Below are 21447 nucleotides of genomic sequence, written 5' to 3'. Positions count from 1 at the left end.
TTACATACACCTTAGCCAAATACATTTAAATTTAAGTTTTTCACAAATCCTGACATTTGATCCTAGAAAGCATTCCCTGTCTTAGGTCAGTTAGGATCACTGTTTTAAGAATGTGAAATGTCAGAATAATAGTAGAGAGAATTATTTATTTCAGCTTTTATTTCTTTCATCACTTACCCAGTGGGTCAGAAGTTTACATACTCTTTGTTAGTATTTGGTAGCGTTGCCTTTAAAATGTTTAACTTGGGTCAAACATTCTGGGTGGCATTCTACAAGCTTCTCACAGTAAGTTGCTGGAAATTTGTTCCATTCCTCCAGACAGAACTGGTGAAACTAAGTCAGGTTTATAGGCCTTCTTGTTTGCACACGCTTTTTCGGTTCTGCCCACAAATTTTCAATCAGATTGAGGTCAGGGCTTTGTGATTGCCACTCCAATACCTTGACTTTGTTGTCCTTAAGCAATTTTGCCACAACTTTGGAGGTATGCTCGGGGTCATTGTCCATTTGGAAGACCCATTTCTGACCGAGCTTTAACTTCCTGGCTGATGTCTTGAGATGTTGCTTCAATATATCCACATAATTCTCCTTCCTCATGATGCCATCTATTTTGTGAAGTGCACCAGTCCCCCCTGCAGCAAAGCACCCCCAACAACATGATGCTGCCACCCCCATGCTTCCAAGGTTGGGTTGGTGTTCTTCGGCTTGCAAGCCTCACCCTTTTTCCCTCCAAACATCACACTGGTCATTATGTCCAACCAGTTCAATTTTTGTTTCATCAGACCAGAGGACATTTCTCCAAAAAGTAAGATCTTTGCCCCCATGTGCACTTGCAAACTATAGTCTGGCTTTTTTATGGCAGTTTTGGAGCAGTTGCTTCTTCCTTGCTGAGCAGCCTTTCAGGTTATGTTGATATAGGACTCGTTTTACTGTGGATATAGAAACTTGTCTACCTGTTTCCTCCAGCATCTTCACAAGGTCCTTTACTGTTGTTCTGGGGTTGATTTGCACTTTTCGCACAAAAGTATTTTCATCTCTAGGAGAAAGAATGTGTCTCCTTCCTGAGCGGTGTGTTGGCTGCGTGGTCCCATGGTGCTTATACTTGCGTACTATTGTTTGTACAGATGAACGTGGTACCTTCAGGCATTTGGAAATTGCTCCCAAGGATGAACCAGACATGACATCATTTTCTGACCTCAATCCGAAAGAAAATCTGTGGGCAGAACTGAAAAAGCATTTGCGAGTAAGGAGGGCTACAAACCTGACTCAGTTACACCAGTTCTGTCTGGAAATATGGAACAAAATTCCAGCAACTTACTGGAAGAAGCTTGTAGAAGGCTACCCAAAACGTTTGACCCAAGTGAAACAAGTTAAAGGCAATGCTCCCAAATACTAACAAAGTGTATGTAAACTTCTGACCTATTGGGTAAGTGATGAAAGAAATAAAAGCTGAAATAAATCATTCTCTCTACTATTATTCTGACATTTCACATTCTTAAAATAAAGTAGTCCTAACTGACCTAAGACGGGGAATATTTTCTAGGATGAAATGTCAGGAATTGTGAAAAACTGAGTTTAAACGTACTTGACTAAGATGTATGTAAACTTCTGACTTCAATTGTATCTTGTCTGTATTGTAATTTGTCATGTAGGTTGGAGCATGGTACAGTATATTACGTCTTAGTTTAGTTGAGAGGGAGTGAGCCAGAGGTGATATTTTTTGTAATTATGTCAGTTACTCTTATTTTGCTATATTGCTAATTTAGTTTGTTAATTTTTTGGAAAACACTACAAGATCGGTCACCTTTGCTGGTTTGGTAATAAAGGATTGAATGTATTTTTGTCAATATGGAACTCAGTTTTTGGAAGGGCGCCACACAGTGCCAAATCCCACACTCAGTCTCTCAGCAGTTTTGGTTTGTTTTCAAGGAACTGCTGCAGAGACCAGAGGAGCTGTCTCTTCTGATCCTATGGAATGACTACTTTGCAAGCTGGTTTAATAGATCATAGAGAAATTCTGATCAGTTACAGTTTTATTTTTAAATACAGGTAGAGGACAGTCATTCCAATAACGATTTATTATAAACGTTTCTTTATATCGCATCTACTACATAATAGAAATATGCAAAATTTACAACAGTAATGGATGCATTAGAAACTTTATTATCATAAATTTTCTGGAATTAGGTCAAATGTTTTTTTTACCATTCCTGTCCTCTATCTCCCAGCACACGTCCCACTCCCATTTACTCATTTCAATTTAACTATATTTTATCATTTTAATCTTTGTAAAGAGGCAGCTTCATTCAACAAATTTTTTTTACTCCTTGTTTAACACCATTAAAAAGGATGAGTTTAAGTAGCTAGAGAACAAACAGATGTGCAATAACTTCCTTAGGAATTTTTCAAAGCAACATATTTTTAAGTAAATGATAACACTATTTAGAATGTAAAAGCTCAAGTTTCATAAAACTCCACAACCAATTACATTTAGCTCATTTACTGGACTATTTAGACATTTTAGACTCTATACTTTTAAAAGCTTTTATATGATACACTATAGAACAGTACAAGCCCCCACAATAATGTGCCAACCCTTTAACCTACACCAAGATCAATCTAACCCTTCCCTCTCATATAACCCTCTATTTTTCTATCATCCATGTGCCCAAGGGTCTCTTGAGTGCCCCTAATGCACAACCTTTTTAAATAGCATGGACCCTTACCATTAACTGAGGGTTCCGTGAACCCCAGCTTGAGTATCCCTACCCTAATGAATCTGCCTCTACTACTAACCCGGCAGCGTGTTCCATGCTCCTCTCACTCACTATGTAAAAAACCTACCTCTGACATACCCTATACTTTCCTCCAAACATCTTAAATTTATACCCCTTTGTATTAGCCATTTTCTCAGTATAATAAACTTTCCTGCAAATTTCAAGGAAGTGCAGGAGTCAAGGCTGCGAAGCGTTAAAGGGAGTGTCTGGTGGACCAGCTGCAGAACTAGCAGCAACTCTGAACAGTTGAATAGTGGATTTTCAGGGAGTTTTATTCTATCATTGCCTCTCAATGCAATCTAGCTCAGCTTCCAGTTCTCAACATAGTAGATGTATTGTGCAGAATATTACAAAATTGAGAAGGGGGGTAAAGTTTACTGTTCAGGAATACAGTGCAGAACAGGCCCCTCTGGCCTTTTCAGCTGTGCCACAAGCAACCCACCAGTTTAACCCTAACCTAATCACAGGGCAATTTCCAATGAGCAATGAACTTTTTAAATCAGTATACCTTTCAAATGTAGAAGGAGACTGAAGTACTCGGAGGAACCCCATGCATTGCACAGGGAGGAAATGCAAACTCCTTGCCCTGAGTTATAATAGTGTCGCACTAACTACTACACTACTTTGGCGCCCAAGGTTAGGGTTTAGAGACAGGGACATTATGAGAAATTACAGGTCAGGCTATTACCAGGATTACAGTCACAGTGTATTTTATTAAAGCATCTTTTACTGCACATTGCCAAAAATGGGCAATTACCCTCAAGAATTACTATTGATCCAATAGTTTCAATTAGATCCTGAACTTGGAATTATGTATCAAACCCCACCAAAGATTAAACAAATACATGAAAATGTTTAACTTACTAAAATTACAAACTTCAAGAATAAATATTTAATTTTACACAGTTTTCTTTATGTAAAATCATTTATAATATGATTACAAATGCTTCAGTGGTGTCCAATAAGTTTTGATACTGGGCTGAAAAATTTAACACGATTTTCCCTCTGCTTCATTAATCTACATAGAGAATTCCGGTTAATTTGTCCATCAGTTAATCATGGCAGCTGCTTATTTGGGATAACTCAAAGAACAAAAAACAAATCGAGAAAATAGCCAGAATTCCGTTCATGTATTTGGGACACCGTGCTCATTTATTTGGGCATGTGACTGTTGCTGACTTGTATCAGTTGCACGCACGTGTGTGGTCATTAGACCCAACGCAGTACTTACAACAAATAAATAGCATTAATTGAGTGTGTTTGTGCTTAAAGTGCAGTGACTTTTGTCACTGAAGTAGTTACATATTTCAGAACTGTCTTACTCACTGTAGTTTGTAGCACTGAGGTTTGGAGATGCCAGAAATGGCCAGGAGTGAAAATGAAGTAATTTCACTATTTCAACAAGTTAGAAACTATGAAGAATTAAGTATTAACAAATCATCTTGAAAGTTACAATGAAAATGAAGATTTGGAGGATGCAATCACCAAAAGCATTGTATGAAGGCAGTCCATTATCTGCACCAGGTGGCTGCGCTGATTCTATCCAAATCAGAAGAACATGACTGGGACATGAATTTTTCCATTGATAACAATATAGTTTTATAGTAACATAACAGTATTGTTAGTGTTCTAATTTGTTTTGTATTTAATTTAAATGCTTAATTTGTCACTGTTAAAAACATATTTTAAAAAACTACTGTTTTAACTATTCCCATGAAACTTAGGCTTATTGAGGGAGACACTTAATTGGGCCAAAATGTACCTGTCCCAATTAATTGGAATCCTGTGTGTGATGTGTTCCATTTCCTCCATCTGAAATCATTAATCATACCAAATAGGAAACACTCCTGACTGACTCTTCACAATTTAACTAACTTGAGCCATTCCCTATCTGATGCTTTCAGCTGGTAATTCCAGCTAATCAGGCCCTCTCCAGTTCTCTGCTCCCCAACACTCCTTCCAGGTGAGGCAACACATTACCTGCAAGTCTCCAAAACTGTATCCAGTGTGGCCTCGGTGAGACCCAACGTAGAATCGCAAAACTGCTTCGCTGAACACCTTTGCTCCGCCAGCCACAATAGACGAGTTTTCTAGCTGGCCACCGATTTTAGTTCTACTTCCCTTTCTCATATATCTATACTGCCACAATGAGGCTACTCTTAGGTTGGACAAGCAACACCTCATATTCTGTCTGGGTAGCCTCCAGCCTGATGGCATGAACATTGATTTCTCCAACTTATGGTAATTTCTTCTCTCCCCCCAACCCCACATCTCTCTTCCATTGCAGCTTCCCCTCACCCCTTCTCCCTCTGGTGTCCCTCCTCCTCCCCTTTCTCCCAAAGTCCATTCTCCTCTAGTGTCAAATTCCACCTTCTTCAGCCCTTTAGCTCTTCCACCAATCACTAGCCAACTTCTTACCCAAAGAATGACAGGAATACAAATGTCAAATGATATTATTAAAACTGTAAAATTCCAAAAGTAGTCATTGGTTAAATTTCTTCTACACGTCAGGATTAGCACCTCAAGTACCTGTTTCCAGTCCAAACTCCAAATAGTTCTCTGTTACAATTAGGATCGCCATTGCTTTCACAAAGAAAAAGCAACCGAAGGTGATGCAAACTGACCTCTCCCCACCTTCTTCCACTTTAAAGTAGTGAGTGGTCAGTGAAAATAATACCTTACTGATAAACTGTTGAGGAAAACAAGATAAAGGCAACATTTCAAAATAACTACCATGCAAAAAAATATCAATGTGGTAAACAGATATGGAGACAAATAGATATTGATTTCAGAGCTACAAATTATTCCAGCCAAGATACTTTACTGAAACATCAGGTATTTCAATGCAGCTGGTATTCATGCAAAGAATCCAATAATTTTTTCTTCTCTCATCCTTTCATATGATACTGTAAATGTTTTCATTGTTTTGTTATGAAGTATAGTTCAGTCTCTAGAGGGAATTGCATATCTGAGTCTCAACCTAATGATAGTTTTTGGTTTCACTCTCTCAGTGGCTTTCTACTTTCTTAGTGTAACTTAAAAGCAAATAACTAATTTAACGGCAAATCACTTAAAAGGACTGAGAAACAAAAACGCATGCAAATTGTTATCAAGTCTTTAAATTAGAATGCGATTTACTAGTTTTAAAGAAATTCTGCAGATGCTGGAATTCCAAAAAAACACACACAAGATGCCAGAGAAACTTTGCAAGTCAGGCAGCATCTAAGGAAATGAACAAACAGTCAACGTTTTAGGCCGCAACCCTTCTTCAGGACTGGAAAGGAGGAGGAAGCACTGGCTTCAGTATGAATTTAGTTTAGAGTTTTCAGTAGTTTATTACATGATAAATAGTATTTTAAATATTCAGTCTTATATTTCAGATTACAACAGTGAAATGCATTATCTCTAAGTTGTTAATTCGTAACCATATGGGGCATTTTAATAATACAGATGAGTTTTATTTGTCACATCTACATCAAACCATACAGTGATCCAATCAGATCAGTGAGGATTGAACTGAACAGCCCGCTAATGTTGCCACACCTCTGGCACCAACGTAGCAAGCCCACAACTCACTAACACTAACCGTACATTATTGCAATGTGGGAGGAAACTGGAGCACCCAGAGAAAACCCACACGGTCACAGGGAGAATGAATAACTACCTTACAGACAGTGGCGGGAATTGAACCTTGGTCGCTGGTGTTGTAATAGCAGGTTAGCGTGATGCTACACTAGCATGGCTTCCCCAAATTATCTTCAGTAATGGTGTCTACTATCTCGCGCTCTCGACACATTTCCAGCATCAACATAGCATACCTACAACTCGCTAACCCTAAATGTACAGCTTTGGAATTTGGGAGGAGACTGGAGCACCCCAAGGAAATCCATATGGTCACAGAGAGACCGTAAAGAATCAATTCCGTATTAGGTTTCCAAATATAACACTTGCACCATTAATTGAGTAGACAACTGATAAGCACCAAGTGATATGGTTTAATTTATTCTCCGCAATGAAATAAAGGTTTTGGGTACTCATGTACAAAAGATTTTCCACACCCAATGCGTCAATATACTCCCCAATTTCATATTAAAATGGAATACGACATCGTAATTTTTTTCTTTATATATAAGATGTGCCACCTTAGTATAGCGTTTACCTTAATGTTTACAGCCTGAGGCACCAAAGTTCAAAGTTCAATTCTGGCATTGGCTGTAAGAAAGTTTGTATATTCTTCCGTGAGCATGTAGGTTTCCTCTGGATACTCTGGTTTCCTTGCACGGTCCAAAGAGCTACCAGTTAGTTAACCGGTCATTGTAAGTTGTAAGTTGTCCTGTGATTAAGCTTGAGCTAAACCAGTGGGTTGCTGGGGGACATAGCTCAGTGAACCAAAGGGGCTTGTTCTGCACTGTATCTCTAAATAAATAAATATATTTTAACCATGTGGGCCACAGTAAAATAGTAATCAGCCTCGCACTATTGTGACTGGGGAGTAGCATACCATTCCTGAGGGCATTCTGGGTACGATTACATCACCATAGATGGATTGCTTGCCTGCTCAAGAAAGATTTGGCTCATAAATAAAACACATTTGCACAAAGCCAAAACAAGCATAGAAAAATGATGATGGCAAAGGGTGTTACAGGACTGTAATTCAATCACAGAGTTCTAATAACATCACAAACCACCAGAGAGCACAAAAAGAAGTTTTAATTACAATCTGCAGCACCATCCATAACAATATACAATCACCAAATGTTCTGTGTGATTCTAGGCAACACAATGTTCAGGAGCTCTGAATAGCAAATGTTCAAGAATAAATAGAAAATAATTATTCAGCCCTGATTTTAGGTGTGTAATGGAAAGTACATAACAACATTGGCAGATGATATTTTAATAACTTCACGCAAAAAAAAACAGTAGAAGGAATATTAACTCCCTTGCTCCAGAAGGTGAAACTTAGTTTATTTTATTTAGAGATACAGTGCGGAACTGGCGCTTGTGGCCAAACGAGCTACACCACCCAGCAACTCAACACTAGTTATATCACAGGACAATTTACAATAACCAATTAACCGATAACCAGAACATCTTTGGACTGCAGGAAGAAACTGGAGCAGCCAGAAGAAACTCACGTCGTTCAGCAGGAGAACTTAAACTCCTTACGGATGGAGCCAGAATTGAATTCTGGAAGGCCCCAAGCTGTAAAAGAATCACACTAACCACTCCAGTGACACCCTACTTACAATGCAGAACATTTGATTATGGTTTGCTTGCACCAACCCAAACTCAGGTAAAAAGTTCACATATACCCATAAGAGTGGGTTGATGTCATCAACAGGATTCATCCCTCTAACTTATCAAAGGCAACAAGGTCAGAAGTCAAGGATATGTGACCGGTGTAAAGTTAAAAGCACTGCCTCGTCATTCTGCTCTTCATTGCGTTGAATGTATGTGCTTCATTGTCTTTCCTGGTATGTTCTCACGATGGGTCCAAACTGAGATGATGCACTCGGGTTGGCTTTATGGTGCCTTTTCTGCCATATATGGAGGAATATTCCATTTCTTTAGTAACGATGTGTAAATGTGTATACTGTATTTAAGGCAGATACTTATGTTTATTTTGTAATATAATTGTAACTACATTGTGGGTGCATCATCTTCCAATTCATGTATAGTCTTAAGTTAACTTTGTGGGTAATTAAAGATGGTATGTCCTGGTGCCTAAAAAAAATTCAGGAGCACATCACCCTCAGTAGGGAAGAGAGACAAGGGCTGCCAGGAGTTCAAACTGGACAACAATAATTATAGAGCTATTGTGTTTTCCAATAGATATCTTTTGTAAATATTAGCACTTTTATCCCCCCTCATTATTTTCACTAAATTATGTAAGTTTGATTTTTGACACACCAAATAAAGACCCTTGCACTAAAGTTCCAACCTTTTTTCCTTTGGTCTAAACCCACACATCACACAGATGCCTTTTCTAATCTGACAGTAGGGCATCATTACATGCCTTGAATGTCCATTGACTATACAGTTGACCCTCCTATCCACAGAGGATTGGTTCTGGGACCCCCTGCAGATACCAAAAAACATGAATGCTCAAGTCCCTTACATAAAAAAGCATAGTATTTGCATATAACCTATGCACGTCCTCCCATATACTTTAAATCATCTCTAGATTATTTATTATAGCTATTACTATGTAAATAACCCGGAGAGGGATGGGCTCTGCCAGGTTTCAGATGCTCAAGACACGCCATATGATGAGCACACCAAAAAGATCGGTACAAAAGCTTGTCATGACAGTGCCCCAACGACTCCACCAGGAGTTAAGCACGGGCGCATCAAGTGACACAGACACACACACACAATATAAATGCTATTATACTGTATTTTTTAGGGAATGACAAGAAAAAGGTCTGTATGTGTTCAGCACAGACACAACCATTTAGCTCTTCTGGGAATGCTGATGGCACCTTGGCATCAGCCGATCCCATTTCTCCCGTGATCTTTAAGTTTTACATATTTAGCCAGCTAGCCATCCCTTACTAGTCTTAAAACTCCTTCCTCTCACTCACAAGTAGCAAACGAACAAGACTCAAGGTGAACAATGCTCAACTTCCAGCTTTTCCCGATCTGCAGTTGGTTGAATCCGCGCATGCAGAATCCGCGGATAAGGAGGGCCAATTGTATACATTTGGGCTTTTCACTGAATAACAAGATTTCCCATTGTGACTACATTAGCTAGAACTCCTTTTATGAAACTCTCCATGAACTTTCTGACCTTGCCAGGGATATTAAAGCTATTACGTTCAACATCACTGAGGACATCCAATATGACTGATACTGGAATTCTATTCGTCCACCCTATCTCCAACAACTGTTGCTATTTCTGACCATGCCATCCTTTGCCAATATTTCTATCCACTCTGCCTGGGTGGGCAGGTTGGCACTTCCTGGTTTTATTCTTACCTATTAACTTGTAGCTAAAGTGTTGTTTTCCATTTCCAATCTGATTCCATCTAACCTTCTCAAGCAACTATCCTGCTTTGTCTCTCCACTGCTGTCAATCTAATCAAAGTTCAAAGTAAGCTTATTATCAAATTACATATGTCACCTTATAGAACCCTGAGATTCATTTTCTTGTGGGCAATCATAATAAAAACAAGAAAGACAATAGAATCACTGAAAGCCTGCACAACAGGATGTACAACAGCCAATACACAAAAACAAAACTATGCAAATATAAAAAATAAAAAAAAAATAAGCAATAAATATCAAAAACATGAGGAGTCCTTGAAAGTGAATCCATAGGTTGTGGGAACAGTTCAGTGACTCCCCCCCCCACCCCACCCACCTCTGGTGCGAGAGTCAGAGAGTCATAGAACACTACAGCACAGGACAGGCCCTTCAGCCCATCTAGTTCTGTCAAACTATTAATCTGCTTAGTTCCATTGAAAAGCACCTGGACCATAACCATCCCACCCACGTACCTGCCCAAATTTGTCTTAAATGTTGAAAACAAACCCGCATCCACCACATTCTCTGGGAGCTCATTCCACACTCTCACCACCCTCTGAGTGAAGAAGTTCCAACTCATGTTTCTCGTAAACCTTCCACCCTTAACCCATGACCTCTGGTTCTAGTCTCACCCTCACCCAACCTCAGTGGAAGAAACAAGCTTACATTTACATTATCTATATCCCCAATAATTTTATATAAATACCATTACATAATGAATGAGTGGATGCTTTTTTGCAACAGTGGAAAGAATAAAGATTTAGTATTTATTGCCCATGAGGAAATCTGTGTTACCTAGCCATTAATTCCACTCCTCTTCCTAGCAACACTTAGGGCATGGCAGTGTAATGGTTAGTGCAACTCTTTACAGGGCTAGCGATCACTGATTGGGGAGTTTGAACATTTTCCCCGTGACTGTATGACTTTCCTCCAGGTGCATCAGTTTCCTCCCACACTCCGAAGATGTATAGTTAGGATCAATGAGTTGTAGATATGCTATGTTGGTGCCAGAACTGTGGTGACACTTGAGGACAGCCCAGCATAATCCTCGCTGATTTGATTTGACACAATTTATTCATTTCAATAGACGCAGCCTGATCTGATGAGTTTCTCCAGCAAATGGTGTGCATTGCTCGTGTCTTCCAGAATCTACAGTCTTGTGCTTGTGACAGATAGTGCTGCAGACAGTGAAGGGATGGCAGAACACTCAAATTTGCTGACACCAGCAGTGGAAACCAGAGCTCTCTCAAGGGCATCCAGGCAAGTACTAATCTAAGCTCTGGCAATAGGGTTGAAAGTCACGACTGATTCATTTTTTTCCTACTTGACCTCAATAGCAGTTAGCAGTTGAGGCAAATGGTCCCCGATTTGAATCCAGCTGGCTCCTTACACACTTTCTACCCAAGCTGGGTTGAGCATCAAACTAGCAACTTGGCCTTGTGAAAAAACAATGGCTAAAGAATCATCAATTGCCACCCAATGCGCCACAAGGCGTGGATAAGAACATCAGTTTAAAAACTCCCCTTTTCCAGAACTGAAAGTTTCTGGTGCTTAAATTTATGAAGAAACTAACAGATTACTGCTTTTGAATCTGGACAAAAGCATGATGTTTGCAAAGATTATTCAGATATTAGCAATATTGCCAACTTCACCACTGAAGACTCTGCTTAAAGAAATAGCAAAATTATCACAGTCACAGCACTGGAGCACAGAAAAAGGCTCTTCAGCCCATCCAGTCCATGCCAAACTAATATTCTGCCTAGTGCCATCATCCTGCACCTGGACCATAGCCCAATGGTCCATGAACTGAATGAAAAAACTATTTTCTAATTAGGTAATGTAGTTCAAAGTTATAACTTTTTTTTTAAACATATTTTAAATAGTTTATTATTAACACAAGCATTCTGAAGTAATTAAAAGGATACAATACAAAGGTAAGGACGAGCAGGCTCCAAACAATACTGATGTTCATCTCATTACGAGGGTTAGTCAGACTGTAGTAGACTTCAGTAATGACATAGACAACTGTAGCACAAACAGTAAAATCCACCAGCCACTGGTACTCAGGGAAGTAATGCAGAACTGAAGAGGAAAGGGAAATTATTAGGTGTTTTTAAACTTATTTCACAGAAACAAACCCAACTCAGAGTTATTTACACCATTTCCAGTATAGATTTTTAACATAAGTAAAGATTTCATTCAAGCCATTATGGATATATGCAGACTACAATGCGAATCTAAGCTTATCGTACGTTTCCTATATAATCTAGTTGGCAATAGTAAACAAAAGAAAAAACACATTAATTTTCCAATCTGTCATCATAGGCACATATACTTGTTTGAGTCAGTTTAAAAATGACATGAGGCAAGATGAATTTCCAATTGAATGTACTTATGACAACAAAAAACACAAATAGTTCAGATAATCTTTCCAGTTCTGCCAGAAGTATGATCTTAGAACAGGCAGAAACATTTCTGAAGCTTGGCACCTACTATTTATTTATTTTTCTTATGGAATCTTAGCTGGAGCAGAGTATCTTTGTTGTTGTGTACATACATCTACTGATGCCTCTGGACACATCCTCAGTGATGTTCCTGGAATCATTCGGTGTTTCGGGTCTTTCAACATCATACACCCTCCTCCAGGTGACCCATCCGGGGCTGATCAAACCCCAGCTTGTGTCCAGATGGTTAGCTACTTACGACTCCATGGCTCCCCTCTTTTGAGCCACAGCTATCTTGAGGCCTTCTCTGCCGCAAAGGAGGTACAGTGGACGGCTCTCCTCTTCCTCTCTCCCTTGATGCCCAAATTGCTGAAGGTTCTGGCTAAAGAACGAGCTGCAAATCCCCTACAACCAATCTCCACTGGGAGACACCTTACTCTCCATCCAGCCTGCTGACAGTTGCTGACCAGTCCTACATACTTGGAGAGCTTTCTTTCAAAGGCCTCTTCCAAGCGATCTTCCCATGGACTGTCAGCCCCAGCATCACCACTTGCTTGGTAGACTCAGACACAAGGACAATGTCTGGTCGCAGGGTGGGGCTGTGATATGGTTGGGGAACTTCAGCTGCCTTTCGAGGTCCACCAACAGTCATATGCATTGCCACAACACTGACAGGTTGCCCTTGTTCTCTCTGGCCTCCCTGATGTGCTGTGTCACCACACCGGTGTGCTCCAGACAGCCCAGCATCCCTGAAATGCCCCCCTTCTGGACTGATGTATCAATATAGGTGTTCCTTGCTAGGTAGGTGCACAGCCGATTAGAAACGGTACTAAAGAAGATCCTCGCCTCAACACACAGCAGGGAGATGTTGTGGAACTGGTCTATCCGAGTGGCGTTTTCCTCCTTCGGGATCCACACTCCTTCTGCCATTCTCCACTGTTCTGGGATCTTCCCCCTTCTCCAGAAGACTCACAGGATCTTCCAAAGACGCAACAGGAGTTTGGGGCAGTTCTTGGACACTTTGTACGAGGTGCTGCTTGGTCATGGAGCCGAGCGGACAGCTGCACCCTCGCCACTCCACGCCCCTTGGCACTCCTCTGCCACCCATCCCACACCCCTGCGGCACTCCACACTCGCCATTCCCAGCAACCTTTGCTCCTGCCAGATTTACAAACTCACTCTCCGCTCCATGTTGACAAATACAGCACTGTGCAAGTCTTAGGCACCCTGGTTGGATATATGTGCCCAAGACTTTGGCACAGTACTGTGGATTATTGTGTTTAGCTTTCCTCACCTTCTTATTTCTATTCCCATTAACATTACTAAATGCAGATGTAAATTTCAAGTTCATTCTGCTTTAACTTGCCATTTCCAGCTTATGGATTTATTGGCTACTTCATTAAATTGCTTTTAAGTGGCTAGACTCCTCGTCAGCATTGGAAAGGAAACGGGAAGATGCCAGAATAAAAAGGAATGGGAAGAGGGAGAAGGACAACCTCGGAGATAGGTGAAGCCAGGTGAGTGGGGGAGGAGGGGTGTCAGAGGCTGGGAATTGATCAGCGGAAAAGGCAAAGGTCTGGAGAAGAAGGAAACTGATAGGAGACGGGGCTTCCTTGTTTTCTGAGGTTCCATCTAGGTATTTTCCAACCTGATGGCATGAATATCGATTTCTCCTTCAGGTAATTTTTTTCCCTCTCCCTTCCCTCTTCTTCTATTCCTCACTCTGGCCTAATGTCTCTTCTCCTCACCTGCCTATCACCTCCAATGGTGATCCTCCTCCTTCCCTTTCTCCCATGGTCCACTCTCCTCGTGTTAAAGCCCATTTAGTTTGATGGAAACAATGGTTTGAGTTATTGGGAGACCATCTCCAGCACTAAAATTCAATTTCAAGGAAAAGCGGGCAAGGAAGTGTGGACTAATTACCCAAACCAGGTGGCAGAAATGTGGTAAAAATCTCAGTATTTGGTGGTCCACTAATTCTGGATGATCATGTAGATTCCACATTTGCTTCAGATTTCATGAAACAAGTTTCTTAAAATGGGGGAGTCTAGGACAAGAGGGCACAGCCTAAAAACAAGGACGATCTTTTAAAACACAGATGAGGAGGAATTTCTTTAGCCAGAGGGTGGTAAATCTGTAGAATTCATTGGCACAGATGGCTGTGGAGGCCAATTCATTAGGTATATTTAAAGCAGAGATCGATAGGCTCTTGATTAGTCAAGGTGTCAAAGGTTACAAGGTGAAGACAGAAGAATGGGGTTGAGAGGGATAATAAATCAGCCATGATGGAATGGCAGAGTGCACAATAGGCCAAATGACCAAATTCCACCCTATGTATTCTGGTCTCATCTGGCAGCGAGGGGACTACCACTTTCCTTAAAGTGGAGTAGTTTGAGAGGAGAGGAGGTCTCCAGGGGAAAAATTACAAATGTAAGAAAATGGGGCAGCACAGTATTGTAGTGACTAGCACAACACTTTACAGTACAGTGATCTGGGTTCAATTCCTGCACCATCTGTAAGGAGTTTGTATGTTTTCCCCATGACCGTGTAGGTTTCCTCCTACAGTCCAAAGGCCTAATGTTTGTTAGATTAATTGGGCATTATAAATTGTCCCGTGATTAGGCTAGCATTAAATCAGGGATTGCTGGGTGACACAGCGCGAAGGGCCAGAAGGGCCTGTTCCACGCTCTATCTGAATAAATAAATAAAATAATAGCTAGCATTCATCCTTCCACTGAGAAGTGCACTGAAATACCAGTATAAAATTAAGATTGGTTCTGGTTGACAAATTCAAAATGAAGTGAAAAGCAGCAAAAAGAAGAAACAGAAAATAAATTTTCACAAAAGGTATTGCGATTCTCTGTTCAAATGACGTGTCAATTCTTTTTTAAAAAAATTTAATGTGATGAAACTGAAAGACAAGTATGAGATCTTTGAAGTTCTTTGGACTTAGAACCAGACCTGAACAAGGCTGGCATTGTGTATTAGAGCAGGAAAAAAGCATATGGTAGCAACAAAAATGAATTATGCATTACAGATCAGAACCTCCAAAGGCTTGGAACTTGCTGAGTGAAGCAGAATAGGGTATAAACTAGTCAGCATCTTTTACAAAACATGGGTATCTGTATCGGAAAAGTTCACTTGATCACAGAGCACAGAATGCTTGGAGAATGTTTTTTTTTTACAATGACACATTCAAATCCGGTGAACAAACACGATAAATCAGTTGAAGATAGCAGCTTTGATGAGAAGTGATAGCTTTTAAATACATCCATGCCACAATCCTCAACGATAATAAAGTTACTGCACATAAGAGTACTCACTATGTAAAGATCAAGGGAATTTACAACATGATAATTAAATGTGCATCTTCAGCAGTTCATCCTACCTCGTGTATCCATTTCTGTAATGCTTTTTGCTTCCAAATGCAGATTAATATCCTTAGGAACAGTCAGCGGCTTGGTTTCTATGTGTCCATTATATTTCCTGGTAAAACCACAATACAAATGGTTATGAGTCTACAAATGGAAGCCTGCAGTCTTTTCATATACAAGATCACCCTTCCCTTGGCAACATTTAATTTTAACTATGTTTTAACATTAAGTTCTTCTACTTGAACATTATTACTATAACCTTTCAGGAATCTGTACCAATCAATTTGTGGGACATGTCGCTCAGGGTCTTGGACTATATAAACACACTTGTTTTTGTGACTTTTTTTAAAAAAAGAATGTGCTGTGTATGTTTTGCACCTTGGTCCCAGAGGAACACTCTGTTCGGCAGCATTAATATATGGTTGAATGATAATTAAATTAGAATTTGATAACAAAGATATGCCTTTATAGATAGACATCTAATGAACAAAAATACGACTGGTAGAGAAGGAGTAGGAGGCATTCAAATACAAACTATGCATGCAGAATGCATAGAAGCTTAAAATCAAAAGGAAGCACGTAGGAGATTCAAGCATTATGGAGCTAGGTGTTTACAGACACTAAGAGAGAACCGTCTGAGCCAATGCACTCCACCGGAGGCGGTGTAGCGCAGCGACCAGGCTGGGCTTGGTGTTGCTACCCCCACCAGTGTTTGCTCAGCAGCAGATAAGCTGTGGTTGACTGCAGATTTTTGCGGTATACAGAGCTCAGGTCTGGAATTTTTTTTGTGTGTGGCTGTATCTTACCGATATCTTTATGTACTTGCTATCTTGTATATGGATTGTGTGCCTATTGGTATTGTGTTTTGTCCCTTGACCCCAGAGTAACACTGTCTTGTTTGGCTGTATCCATGGATGGTTGAATGATAATTAAACTTGAATTGAAATAAGGTGGAAGAACTCAAGTATAAATATTTGGATGGACAGACACGGACGGACATGCACACAGAATACAAAATGTTTTATGCCGAAGATATTCCAAAAAGTCAACAAAATAGGACTGATATTTGAAGAGACTGTGGAATCGATACAATAATGAACAGCTGACTTTTGAACATCTGACTTGCCAGAACATTAAAGACGAGAATCAAACATCAGTAGTCAAGAATAGGGAAAAAGAACACACAAGCATACTTACAATTGCTAATGATGTTAAATTGTAAGTGGGAAAATACATGATGTTACTGCTTATTTATTTAGAGATACAGAGTGGAATAAGCTCTTCAAACTACATTACCCAGCAACCCCCAATACCCTGATTTAAACCTAGCCTATTCACAGGATAATTTACAATGACCAATTAATCTACCAGGTAAATCGTCGGAATGTGGGAGGAAATTGGAGCACCCAGAGAAAACCTACATATTCTATAGGAAGGACATACAGAGAGTCCTCACAGAGGATGCCAGGACTGAACTCTGAAATACAATGCCCTGAGCTGTAATGGCATCACACTAACCACAACACTATCATGGTGCTCTTATTGGAGCAGAAGAATTTGGGATTGGAAACACAATCCAAAGCTTACTTTGCAAACTTGGGCATGACCTGGGTGGTGTTGGGGGAAGGGATGAAGAAAACTTAATATATATTAAAAAATGAGGAGGAAAAATCAAATAGAAAGGACTTAGCAATAACCTTATTATCTTGCGCAACTCCTTGTCATCTTAAGAACATGCCCTGATATTCAGAGATCAGCTTGTCAAGTTCGTGATAACATCTCACAAAAAAAACTTTTAAGTAAATATAATTTCATGTTTATATTGATTGCTTGGCATTTAACACTTCATTCCAAAGCAATGTTTTGGGTCTATATTTTTCTTGATAATTTCCTTTATTCAATCACAAATACTCCAGTATGCAATTTGGAAATAGAGATTCCAACAAGGCAACAAGGATTCCAACAAGTATGCTGATAATAATGGCATTGAACCAGCAAAACAGTCAAAATTGTTTAACTTTTACTTTTTGAGAAATAGGGAACAGAAATTATTAGCAAATACAACTATTTGCCAATGCAATGCTAGCTGGTTTCTCATTTAAATGAAAGGCCCATATATTAAACAGCAGAGAGCCATTGTCGTTGGTGGAAAAGTAATACTTATTTTGAAAAGTTCCAGATATTTTAGTGAAAAATCAAGCTCACATTCTAGTCCATTTCAGTAAAAATTAGAAGGCTAAACATTTCCACTTCCTTCTCCAAATGAGGTCCCATACGTTCTTGCAGCTGTCATTTTATCTACACGGTGCCTTTCCTTCTTGGTGCCTACATTCACCACTCAGAACTGTAATCTATAAACTAAACTTTGCTACTTCATATCCCAGCCATAAATCAATACACTGAGTTAGCCATAACCACCCAAACTAAAGTAATACTTTCATTAATCCCTTTACACTCCAAAAATGTATGTAGCTCATTTGGACACATGGGTATTTGGACTGTGAGAGGAAACTCACGCACTCACAGGAAGAATGTATAAACTCCTTTCAGACATGCTGGAATTGAACTCAAAACTCCAAGGCCCAAAGCTGCAACAGTGTCACAGTAACCACTGTGCTACTGTGGTGCCCCCACACATCACGGCAAATTCTTAATATATTGTCATTTTTATGGTGAATAAACTTGATACTTGATTCTTGAGCACCTCAATAGAGTCAAGGTAACAGAAAAATCCTAGGGCACTTGATGTTACAAAGGTCAATATGATGTTGGACAGATTAACTGGAGGAAGAGAATGGCACTACCTTTCTTTCTTGGATTTTGCTTTCTGTTGCTTTCCAGCCAACACTTGAAGTTGTTCTTCTGTAGGATGCTGGTACCATTGCAAGCTGTAACAATAACATTTGAATATTATTTATATTGTATACTGTATTGTATGAATATTGTAAACTGTTCCTCTAACACTGTGCGTAACTCTGCAATTCCAGTGTTCTCTACTTTCAACATTATGCTTAGAGTCAGAATCACAGAACACTAAAGAAACAGGCCCTTCAGCTCAAAAAGTCCATGTTGAACTTACAACACAATAACCAGAATTTCAAACCAACTAATGATGCAATCTACATCCAATTCTAAGGGTATATTTAAAGCAGAAGTTGATCGGTTCTTGATTAATCAAGGTATCAGATATTATGGGGAGAAGGCAGAATGGGGTTGAGAGGGATAGCAAATCAGCCATGATGGAATAGCAGAGCAGATTCAATGGGCTGAATAGCTTAATTTTGTTCCTTTATCTTATGGTCAACTGGAATGTTATGTGCAATAATCACTCCAATATGTTAACTAGTCTGTTTAATCAGAAAGGCCTCTCACTTTAGACCAGCTTCAGTCTTTACTGAATGCACATCGCATTTGCAGCAAGATAGTTGAACTGACAACATAGTTAACAATGTGTGCACAATCTCACAGCCATTACAAAGATGCAGCCGCACGGTGATCAGAACTCTGTGTTCAGTATTCCAGGTTATACAATTTTCCAAAAGAAAAAATGGGGTGTAGTAGACAGCAAGGAAGACTATCAAAGCTTGCATCAGAATCTGGACCTGCTGGAAAAATGGGATGAAAAATGGCAAATGAAATTTAATGCAGACAAATGTGAGGAGTTGTACTCTAAGAGAACAAATCAGGGTAGGACTTACAAGGTGAGTGGAAGGGCACTGTGGAGTGTGGTGAAACAGACTGATCTGGGAATACAGATCCATAATACCTTGAAAGTGGTAGATAACATCTTAAAGAGAGCTTTCAGAAGTCAAAGTATTGAGTATGCGAGTTCAGAGTTACATTGAAGTAGTACAAGATGTTAGTGAGGCTTAATTTGGAGTATTATGTGCAGTTCTGGTCACTTACAGGAAAGATATCAATAAGACTGAAGAGTGCAGATAAAATTTACAAAGAATTTGCCAGGACGTGAAGACCTAAGTTACAGGGAAAGGTTGAGTAGGTTAGGACTTTATTCTCCAGAGCGTAGGAGAACAAGGGAATATTTAATTGAGGTATACAAAATTATATGGAATATAGACAGGGTAAATGCAGGCAGGTTTTTACCTCTGAGGTTGGATGAAATTAGAACTAGAGGTCATGGGCTAAGGGTGAAAGGTGAAATGTTTAAGGGGAATATGATGGGGAACTTCTTCCCTCAGAGGGTGGTGCGAGTGTAGAATGAGATTCCAACAGAAGTGGGGAATAAAGGTCTAATATCAACATCTATTTATTGAGATACAGCATGCAATAGACCCTTCTGGCCCTTCAAGCCACTCTGTCCAGCTATCCCCACTTTAACCCTAGACTAAGCACAGGACAATTTACAATGACCAATTACCCTGCCAGTGTTTGGATGCGGAAGGAAACTCGAGAAAACACTCACAATCACGGGGAGAACATACAAACTCTATACAGACAGCAGCAGGAATTTAAGGAAAAAATTGGACTGGTACATAAATGGGAGAAGTATGGAGGTGTATGGATTGGATGCAGGTTGATGGGATTAGGCAAAATAGTAGCTTGGTATGGACTAGATAGGCCAAAGGGCCTGTTTTTGTGCTGTAGTACTTTATGACTCTGAGCCAAAAGGATAAAGAGGCAGAATACAGTTAGACATTGAAAATAAAAATTTTAAAGAATCAAATTGTAGGCCTAAAAATAGTAGTAGAGTAATTGTAAACTTGTTCTAAATGCAGATACACTCTGAGGCGTGCTAATCTCTCTATCAGCATCTATCATATCTCTTCAATGTCAGGCATCAGTTGTAATAGCTAATCTTATCTATCTTCTAACCTGATCCACTTTCAATATGTATATTAACATTAATAATTTTACTGCTCAGAGCATCATTCACTGCAGCTAAATACACGTCACAAACAAGAGATTCTGCAGAGGCTGGAAATCTAGAGCAACACACACACAAACATGCTGGAAGAACTCAACAGGTCTATAGAAAGGAATAAAGATGTTGTTTTGGGCCAAGAACCTTCATCAGGATCTTCATAAGTATCATCTTCTGTGAAAATAGATGAAAAGTACTCTAGAATATATTCTGACAATATTTTCTGTCTCCAAACTCTTTACTGACCTATCTGCAAGTGCACTATATAATCTTTACTAGACCTCTGACATTGACACAGCTTTTAGCAACTATTTTATTACAGTTTAATATAAACTATATGCTGTTTGTGTGCATGATTTGTTCTTTTTTCACACATTAACGTGTCTGACAGTCTGTTGTGTGGATTTTTACTGGGCTCCATTGTGTTTCTCTGTTTTGTTACGGCCTGCAACAAGGTGAATCTCAAGGTTGTATATGGTATACATACATTGATAATAAATGTATTTTAAACTTTGAAATCTAAACAAGCCTTTAGCAAATATAATAGAAGCTTTAGTTGTTTTTTTTTATTTGTTTTTGGTATCTTTAGATTTACACTTTTGCTTCTTTGTTACGCCTCATTTTTCTTTGTGCACATGAAACACCACAATGACAAAAAAGAATCACAGTAGTATCCCCAATATAAAAGAAATTTCCATCACAGTGGAGATCTGCACTAATTCAAAATAAATTTTGCAATTTTAAAACTAATTTCATTTTGAGCACATTGAAATGGAGCTCTGTCACAGGAAGGCAGCATTATCATTAGAGACCCCCCAACACTATGACATGCCCTTCCTGCTGCAATCAGGAAGAAAATACATGAGCGTCAGGACCAACGTCACCTGGTTCAGGAAAAGCTATTACCCTTCAAACATCAGGCTCTTGAACCAAAGGGGATAACTTCG

General features: G+C 39.5%; 1 protein-coding gene across 2 annotated transcripts in view; it reads right to left on the bottom strand.

The window, feature by feature from the left end:
- The window catches only part of tmem161b (transmembrane protein 161B), a 54856-nt gene that overhangs the window by 25261 nt on the left and 8148 nt on the right, over positions 1–21447 (bottom strand). For both annotated transcript variants that reach the window (XM_059969350.1, XM_059969351.1), the window contains exons 3-6: positions 18423–18506; positions 15633–15730; positions 11726–11882; positions 5304–5455 (exon numbers count right to left, since the gene is read on the bottom strand). In XM_059969350.1, coding sequence (XP_059825333.1) covers positions 5304–5455; positions 11726–11882; positions 15633–15730; positions 18423–18506 — 491 coding nt within the window. The remainder of the gene's footprint in view (positions 1–5303; positions 5456–11725; positions 11883–15632; positions 15731–18422; positions 18507–21447) is intronic.

The sequence above is a fragment of the Hypanus sabinus genome, chromosome 5, assembly GCF_030144855.1.
Source record: "Hypanus sabinus isolate sHypSab1 chromosome 5, sHypSab1.hap1, whole genome shotgun sequence".
In the NCBI taxonomy this organism is placed as follows: Eukaryota; Metazoa; Chordata; class Chondrichthyes; order Myliobatiformes; family Dasyatidae; genus Hypanus; species Hypanus sabinus.
The sequence above is the reverse complement of the archived record's forward strand: the minus strand, read 5'-3'. Positions and strand labels throughout refer to the sequence as shown.